The following is a 9986-nucleotide window of genomic DNA, read 5'->3' on the forward strand; positions in this document are numbered from 1 at the left end:
GGCCCCCCTTAATGAACACCCAGGTGTTCACACAGGGTGACTAACAAGACCTGACAGACTGGACCAAAGACAAAAACCAGACAAACATGGTGAACAAGACAAGGGGTAGACAGGACAACAAGACTACAGGACTGGGGTGGGACAAAAAAACAAAACAAACATGGGAGGGGGGGTGGGGCAAAACAGGGCCCATAGGGGGCAGTCCATGGGGGTGGGGAATAGTCCCCAGTCCGGCTGCGCTCGAGGGCGCTGAGTCCAGGGGACTTAGGAGGAGTCCTGGGGGAACAGTCTTTGACCCTGGGAGTCTCCCAGGGCCCGGCTGGACAGGGTTTACGCCGGCTGGAAGGCCGGCTGGACAGGGCTTGACGCCGGCTGGAAGGCCGGCTGGACAGGGCTTGACGCCGGCTGGAAGGCCGGCTGGACAGGGCTTGACGCCGGCTGGAAGGCCGGTGGAAGGGACTGACGGACCGGGCTGGAGGCCGGCTGGACAGGGCTGACCCGGCTGGACTCGCGCGGGACTGGTCGACGCGGCTGATCCGGCTGGATCGCCGGCTGGACGCCGGCTGGATCGCCGGACTGGTCGCCGGCTGGATCGCCGGACTGGTCGCCGGCTGGATCGCCGGACTGGGCGCCGGCTGGATCGCCGGACTGGACGCCGGCTGGATCGCCGGACTGGTCGCCGGCTGGATCGCCGGACTGGTCGCCGGCTGGATCGCCGGACTGGTCGCCGGCTGGATCTCCGGACTGGTCGCCGGCTGGATCACCGGACTGGTCGCCGGCTGGATCACCGGACTGGACACAAGACTAGACACAGGACTGGACACAAGACTAGACACAGGACTGGACACAAGACTAGACACAGGACTGGACACAAGACTAGACACAAGACTGGACACCGGCTGCACCGGACTGGATCCCGGCTGCACCGGACTGGACGCCGGCTGCACCGGACTGGATCTCGGCTGCACCGGACTGGACGCCGGCTGCATCACCGGACTGGATGCCGGCTTGATCACCGGACTGGACGCAGGGCTGGACACCTGACTAGACACCGGGCTGGACGCCGGCTGCACCGGCATCTGCTTCCCCCTCCTCGGCTTCTTCTTCCTGGACCGGCCCACAGGACATGTGGCCGGTTGCAGGGAAGCGGTGGGAGGCCCGAGATACTCCGCACCGGAGGAGTCGGACGGGGAGTCCCACGACTCCCTTCGTCGGCACCGTCCACGGAGACTAGCCGGTGGTGGAGAGGCTGCAGGGATTGAGGCAGACGGAGAGGTGATGCCCACGACTCCGATCTGGATGGCACGATCCTCCGGGATCACGGGCAGTGGGGAAGAAAGACTGGGCTGGACTGAGACCCTGGGCTCCGGCCGATTCATGGCGTACCTGATCATGTCCGTGAAGCCCAGCGGTCTCAGCATCTTCATTTCTGCCCGTGACAGCGGTTCGTTCAGACCGCCGTTGAACATTGCCATCTGCTCCACCTCATCATGGACCATCTCCCCTGCGGTCTCGAAGAATCGATCAGCGAACTCCAGGACATCGGAGTAGCCCTGTCGCAGACCGCAGAGGAGATGGGCCTGCCTGGATCGCCTAGCCTCCATCTTGCCTGCTGGGTTCAAAGATGGCTCGGTCATTCTGTCATGAAATGCGGCAGAAGAACCCAAGCGCAGGCAACGGCAGTGAAGGGGTTAACAGATATATTTATTTTAAACAAAACACAAAACAGAACAAAAACACCCACGATGGGGGAAAACTGATAACAGGGAAACAGAATAAACGGGACGAAGACTAACTTGCACTAAACTGAACTAAAACAACACTTGACAAACTAAACTCAAACACTTACTAGGACTTGAAACAGCACGACTGGAACACACTGGACGAGCAACAAGACGCACTGAATACAATGACCGAGCACAAGACAAAGAAACAAGAGGGTATTTATAGGAAACACAAAGGGATAACGACATGGGGCAGGTGTGGGACATTAAACACTTAGGGAAGGATAACGAGGAAACGAGATGGCGGGAACAGAGACGAGACACTGGAAAAACACGAGAGGTAAAAACATAAACATCTCATGGCCTTCCCACATAAAACCCAAGGACTCTGCCCCGATCCCACCACACGACTAGAATTTCATAAACAAGACGGTGGGACCGTGACAATTAAGTACAGATATGTATACATTTGGTAACAATATGTTCCTTTGTAATACAAATATGTACCTTTTGGGTACTAATATGCACTTTTTAGGTGCAAATGTGTACTTTTTGAAAGGGTACTGCCCCAGTGACAAAATGGTACATATTTTGACCATTTTTCTGACAGACACAACTATTAGTGTGCCCATCAATTCTATAAAATGTCTGCAATGTCTATAAATAATTCTCATATACACTAAAACATTAAAGAATAAGCAAAGTTGCAGCAACAATTATTCAAAAGCATTTTTGTAGGCTATGTCTATATTAAAACAATAGAAAATCTAATGAAAATATCTCCTTCATATGTCTCCAGGCATTTAAGATCACACATGGAGTGTTTCAAAACTTACAGGGTTCTATGTGCATTATGGGAAATTCATAGTGTGAATTATGCTTGAAAAAGACTACACTTCAGTCAGTTTGTTTAACTACACACACACACATTATTTTAATGCTATCTGCAATGCAGCACAGCACTCTAGTGGTCACTTGGGGAATGTATGTATTACTGTTTAGTGTGTGTGCCTTTGTTGGTACACTAACTTCATGAATGAGCCCCTGACATAAGGCTCCAGATGGTAGAAGAGCAATTTTCATTACATGTATTGTTAAGCTCCACTCACATCATGAATCTAGCCTTACAGATCGACATGAATCAGATGCTAAGCGACTGAGACGGCGATGCCGCGGATGAACCGGTGCATTGACTCTTTCTCAAAGAAGGCTGATGATGTATTTCATGTGACGTAGATGCACATGAATATGCGTATATGGGCATTTATGATAGCGCTCAAAGCAAGAGGAAGGAAGTAACTCCAGTAATTGTTGTTTATTTCAACGACAACTTGAAAACAAAATTGACACGATTTACTTCCTTAATGCACTTTACTGGTTTTATTGTGCATGAATCATCAGTGCATGTTATTTCGCAGAAATTGTCTTTAAAATCGTCCATTAAAATGTATTAATTTGCTCTGCCTACTGGCTGATGTTACAGAAAGGAATGGGAATCTAAAGATTCTGGCTTAGCCTCCAAATTCGACTAAAGGAATCTTAATAGCTTCTCAAGAATTTCATTAACGATTCCTCTAGTATATTTGAGTAAGTAAACCGAGGTTGTCTTCACATTAATGGAAGAATGCAGACTAGTTTAAGTTTCAACAGTATTCTTTCCGACCACCTGTTATACAATCAATTCCTTCAATATCCCAATTTGCCCAAAAATGCATTTCACTATTAAGTAGTAAAATGGGTTGCAAACGCAGCTTCACTTTGACTTCAGTTTCGCAAATATCTAACCAATAAAAAGTGCTTGTCGGTTTTGATAACGGAGTATTTTTGAAAAGTACAGTGTTTTTTCCATTTCCTAAAAAACAAAGGATAGCGATGATGAGCGACGAGTTGTGTTAGACTGGATGGTTGCAAAATGATACAAAACGTTCAGTTTCTTATGTCATTGGCGAAGACACTGTTCAAAAAAAATGGTGATATCTTGTCAAACCTGATTGGTAGAAGGTGATGTCAGGCGAAACATGATTGGTTAACACTGTGAAAAACAACTTGAGGTTACTGTATAAAAGATGGAGTCAGATATGTATTCGTTGGACATCTTCAGATGAACTCTGAGTGTCTCACTTTGCTTGCTCGAGCAAATAAAGATTGAAACCTGGCTCCTTGGTCTTCGTGAATTCTTTCTACATTGGGCGGTCGATTTTGCCACGACAGGGTTTACTGACATAACACGAGTACATGAGTAGCGTTCGGCTGACTCTACATTCATTAAACATGCAGTTCCATTTCATTCTTTAGGGCTAAAACTTTATATTACAAAAATGTACTTTTAAATGTTGGGAGTTTTGGCCACACTTGGTACGTTTCCCGTAGTCTTTTTTTTGTCAAATCAACATGAACAATTATTAACAACATCAGTAAAACAAAAAACTCAATTATCGCATTTGAAGCCACATCTCCTAAAGGGAATAATGGATGTCCATCATGTAAGTATAATACTCTCGTCATTACAATCCAGAACTGAAATGAAAGAGTCTGAACAAAAGACTGCAGGTGTGTGGCAAAATATGGGACTAATGCTGAGAATAAAATGTACTTCTAATGAAATCCTGTCAGCCAATCAAACCGCTCTTCCTGCTGTGGGAACAGAAGGAAGCCAAATGACATGCATAATTCCACCAGAACATTAAAGAGATATTAAAATGATAGGCCTCTGCTGTAGGAGGTGTTCATGAACAATGAATGTACTTGTTCTTTCTTTTTATATTGGGCATGATTGGCTTTCTGCCTGATCCAACCTCATTTCTCCCTTTTCCTCCAGAGCACCCAAAACCCATAAAGCTTCAGACTGGTGCCTCTTTATAGCAGTTTGAAGAGTAAATCACCTCTCAGCATGTTTATTGCATGCACGCCCATTTCACCTAATGCTAACAGCTGTGAGAATGATTACTTAATGCCGCATTTCACCGAAATGTCACTTTTGAGATTTGTTTTGGCAAATGAGATTCACTTTAGATGATAGCAAAATATTGTGGGGCCATCATATTTCATTGCGCAAGACCTTTCGTGTTATGATAGAACAACTGGTGATCTGGACATTATATCACTATGTACATGAGCCATACTGAAATAAGAAATCGGACGATTTCTTTTTTATCATTACTTTTGGGGTTTAGGGAAACTGGCAGGTGCAGGAGATAATAGGATATAAATTGCTAGGATGAAAAACAACTGAAAATGAGCTACAATAATAGAGCATTGCTGACATTTAAATGACATTTAACAGACCTAATCCTTCAGTCACTTGCTATAGCGAGGTGGTCTGAGAGAGAGTGAAAGAGAGGGAGAAGGAGAAAGAACGATTGTTTTGCTGAGAGAGAATTAAAGAAACCTCGACACTTTTAGTCAAACCTAGTGACAAAAGTGCAAAGATGGCAATTTCTTTCAGACTGATGTAAAGCTAAAGCACTCTGCAAGAGTAGTTCCAGCCTGGAACACAAAGAGCTGAGCAGCTTCAATGAACATGGCACACATTGTCAAATGGACTAGACTGAGCAAAACTATGACACATACACATTTTGCATGTTGTTTCAGTATGTACAAGTCAGATAAAACATGCTGGGTGGCAAATGACTACTTAATAATTCAATAACGAAAAACATATGCTTGTATACATTCAGAACACAATGTGAGAGCTTTGTAGGGCTACATATTACTGACTTTGTAATGTAATGTGATATTGTAGGCCTGTGCATGTGTATAGAGGCTGACACACAGTTTTACCCAATTTGGGACATTTACCAAAATGCAAACACTTAAACTTACGAAAGAAGAATATTATGATTCAAAACGGTTATTTTTTTTAATAGATATTAAACTATGAATTTAAACATAAGACGTTTATAAAGATAATTAATATCCATGTTTTATTATATAACTTTATAACATAAAATAACATATATTTTATTATATTTTATAATTTGATTACATAATATTATATACGTTATTGTAAAGACATTACCTTTTTGTGGAATAAACAAAAACTACGATACATTATTTTGTTACAGGCAGAGGTGGGTAGTAACGCGCTACATTTACTTCGTTACATTTACTTGAGTAACATTTTGGAAAATATGTACTTTTTAAGTAAAATTAAAAGTGCGAACTTTTACTCTTACTTGAGTAAATTTCTAATAGAAAATCTGTACTTTTACTTCGTTACATAACTTACATTGCGTGACGTTCCTTCATTTTAAAATATGCTTTTTAAAACGCGTTGTTTATTTCAAGGTTGTCGTCTCTTCTTACGGGCATTCCCGAGTGATCGATTCTTTTGAGTCGATTCTTTTGAAAGCATTAATTGAACAATGGGCAAAACCATTTGAATAGGCTAATGAATCAGTTCAAATGATTTGTTCAGTTCGCAGCACGATCTGAATCATCTGAAGCAGGATTACTCACTCCTCGTAGCGCGAAACTTAAGAACACGCAGAACACAAAGAGCGTTGGATGAAGTGGATATTAATCTATATCTATACAATCAAAACTGCAAATGTGTCATATTGTTTGCCAGCAATGATAAATGCCCGCCATATGCGCGCACCCGCGCGACCTGTTCGTCAGACACAGCAACATGCGCGTTACCTGTCAGACACAGAGACGTGGGCTTGCAGAAATATACATTTGAAGAACAGAAGGAAGAAAACTTGTTGATGGGCGTGTGGTTCACTGTTTACTGTTTGTTTACAAGTAAGAGCGTTTCACAACACACACGTGACACAACACGAGAAAACATGAGCTTTGTTCAAAAATGTGTATTTCATTTAAGAGAGCACTGCAGATGTTCTAGATCATCTTAGGAAATGCTCTGAGTTTAGTTCATGCTTTAGTTTGACATGGTCTATTATTCTAAATAAGTTGTGTAAACTACATTGACATCAGGACTAGATGAAATTTACAGAAATGCTTGTCTCTTCTGTGTTTGTCTATTCTTTAGTCTCTCTAGTATATTGCAAAGATATCTGCTTATGATAATTAAAAATATTGATTAAAATGTAATATTAAAATATTGGCGTTAATATTAATTTTATGTAGTAGGCCTATATAATCAGATACAAAGTAACTAAGTAACTAGCTACTTGAGTAGTTTTTTCATTGCATACTTTTTTACTTTTACTCAAGTAATTTTTAAAATAGTGACTTTTACTTTTACTTGAGTAACAATTTCTCTAGTTACTTGTACTTTTACTTGAGTAAAGATTTTGGCTACTCTACCCACCTCTGGAAGTACGTAAGTACAAATCTTCTTACTGTCTTAAGTAGATTTTCGCGTCAAGTACACTCCACTATTTATTTTTTTCGACTTAAACTTGTAATTCAAAATTTGCAACGTTAAACTGAATCAAAGTAACTTCACAACTTCAACATCACCATAGTTGCCAAGTCCGCTTATAATACGCGACCTTGGGTTTTTTTTTCTGTCAAGTCGCGTTAAAAAATCACTTGTCCTGCGGGTTTTGGAGCTTATTTTAAAAAATATGGTTGCTTGTTCTGAACCTGACAAGCAACTTTGTTTCTTTACATCTATGGTCGCTGTTTTGTTCAATCCATTAACACTGTCTGCTCGAAGGTAGGCTTTTTGTACTACATGCGGCAGAGCATAACATCAGCACTGCGAGAGCTATTTGAAAGCATACAGAGACGTCTACTGTCGATCACTCTCGCGGTACTATGATGTCACGCGCCGATTGGTCTGCGCGGCGCCGCAGGAGGTCACACAACATATCTAAGCACGTAAAACAACATAGAGAAGCCAAGAATGTTACAGTGGTCTCTTCACGTAATCATCGGCGCTCTTTGTGTAATCGGAGGTAAATATACTAAACAGATGAAATATTCACTTAAAGATAAAAAGCATTTTATAACCGGGCTACATCATTAAACATGTTAAAAGTGTAGATCTGCGCGTTTGGCTACACAGCGTTATTCAAGCCTAAGCAGTGTGAATAGCGTAATTTGTCCTCAAACACACCGCCTCCTTTCCCCTACCAACTAAACTAAATGTATTACATCTGTCACGATTAGGATGAAATGTGAACATGAACGAAACGGTCAGATCTGATCACGGTGCAGCAAAGGGTTAGGGAGGGATGACCCTATTATTAGGCTATAAGGTAAACATCAAACATTTTTATTGTATTAAATAAATGTATTGATCATTGCAGAATATAATTTAAAAAGTATACATCAAATGCATATAGTTCAGTTTTACTTCATTATAAATGTGTGGCTGTTACAGCTACGTTAAGTGGTCATTATATCTTCTCCTTTTCCATCTCTCCAGGCCTATACTGCTCACATCAGAGATTTGCAATTAATTTTTGTAAAATAATTTATGTTTGTGTTTTTCAAACAGGGTAGTGTCAGTTTAAAATGACCCAGGCTCGTTCATTAATAATAAATAATTGATCATAAATTACATTGATGATCATGAATAATGTTGGGCTTGTTTTGGGCTTGTTTTTGGAGCTGCAGTTGCTTATTTGTCTTGCAAAAGTTGGCAACACTGAACATCACACTACAGTAGCTACTTCACAGTCCACTCACCTCGACTTTGTATGTGCGCAGCTGCAACAACACAGCGCATGCGTTTATCCGGTGAGAAAACGTTCATAGACCCCCTCTAGTTCAGCCTAAATAAAACAATTTACGACTTTAATCTAACGGTGAGTAATTACCTATGTGTTTTAACCGCTTGTATGTGCTTAATACATTATGTTGCGAATTTTCTCTGTGTTGTGTCGGGCGCTATACGCTTGGCCTTTGAAGCCTCGGCGTTTCCTTATCTTCTAACCGCTTTTCAAAGCCAGACCCCAGTCACAGCATGCGGCCTACTCCCGCAGCTCCTCTACTGCTCGGTACTTCGGTATTAGCATAAAGAGCTAACTGTTAGTATGTGTGTGTGATACAAGAATAACACTAGAGCTAAATGCTAGATATGTTTCTGTGTCTCATTTCTATTGGCCCTTTTAACTGTGTTTGTAGATCTGTAACGTTAGTTACAGTTAGTTACTAGTTGTAATGCTGTTTGTGCTACTACACAGTTTCTAACTTAGCTTCATTTTACAGGTTGAAATAAATGATGGCTCCTCAACCTCTCATCAAGTCAAATCAAGCAGAAAGAACAATAAACGGACTCCCAACTCAAGTTGTCTGCACAGAATTCAGCAACTACATTTTCATCGTTCTGACACAGTATGGAAAAATCGGGACACTTGTGTCTGTAACACCTGACACGAGGTCTGGTGACATCAGTGTACCCATGTTCACTTCCAGAGTACTTTTAGGAAAAGATGAGGTAATTCATTACAAACAGCGGACGGGATTTTGTGGGATTAAAATTATGTGAGAGATAAAGTCATATTTGAGTTTTACCCATGACTTTAATCGTTGTTTCCTTGCAGCCTCTTACACACGTCTACGCCAAGAATGTAGCAACGTTTGTTTCACAGGAATCAGGCAACCGGCCGGTTCTGTTGGGGCTGTCACTCAAAGACAACGGCGCTCAAACTATGAAAACTATTAAGGATATGATCAAAAGCTGCCAAGTCTGGTAAACATGTTATCTGTGGAGGTTATTTAGAATGTCCGCAGACTACATTTAGACGAGGACAAGTGACAAATTATTTTTTAAACATAAACACTTGTTGACAAGGTGAACTGTTATTGTGACTTGTTGTTTGTGAGTTTGAATGTTAGCTCTGAAACAAAGATGACTCAATTTTCCTGTCTTTGTGTTATGGCATCTGTCTCTGTGTAACAGATTTGAACTGTAATATTTATCTGATTAAAGTTATATTTTCTTACCGCTTATTCTTACCTCTTACTCTTATTTTAGTGGAGAATAACATTCATACCCACATCACAGCCTGACGTACTTTTCAGCGTCATGTGCCCTGTCTGTTTGTTTAATATACATATTTTGCAGTACACATGTTACAGAAATATTATATTACAAAGTAATCATTAAGGTTTTTCATTATATATCTGAATTTACAGTTTTATTTCTTGAATTCATGAACTATTTGAAGAGTTTGGTTGAGATGAGATAACTCCATTTTCAGAGATAAAATGAGAAAACCCCATTTTCTAAATTTTTCAAAAAGCATGTTTTTTATTATGTTATCATGTTTTTATTGTGTTAGTTAGCTGTATTTTTTTATAGTTACTAGAAAACAAACCAACTACAGTGTGATTGATATTAAT

The 9986-nt window shown here is 41.2% G+C and overlaps 1 protein-coding gene across 2 annotated transcripts; it reads left to right on the top strand.

Moving 5' to 3' along the window:
- Positions 1–6363: 6363 nt before the first annotated feature.
- Positions 6364–9593, top strand: psmg3 (proteasome (prosome, macropain) assembly chaperone 3). Of its 2 annotated transcripts, none has more exons than XM_057346422.1 (3): positions 6364–6470; positions 8850–9078; positions 9185–9593. In XM_057346422.1, the coding sequence occupies exons 2-3, from the start codon at positions 8860–8862 to the stop codon at positions 9335–9337; spliced, it is 372 nt and encodes a 123-aa protein (XP_057202405.1). In that variant the 5' UTR covers positions 6364–6470; positions 8850–8859; the 3' UTR covers positions 9338–9593. The 2 variants fall into 2 exon arrangements, with proteins under 2 accessions (XP_057202405.1, XP_057202404.1); XM_057346421.1 differs by lacking the exon at positions 6364–6470 and adding an exon at positions 8333–8446.
- The last annotated feature ends 393 nt before the right edge of the window (positions 9594–9986 follow it).

Source organism: Triplophysa rosa, linkage group LG11 (genome assembly GCF_024868665.1).
Source record: "Triplophysa rosa linkage group LG11, Trosa_1v2, whole genome shotgun sequence".
Lineage (NCBI taxonomy): Eukaryota > Metazoa > Chordata > Actinopteri > Cypriniformes > Nemacheilidae > Triplophysa > Triplophysa rosa.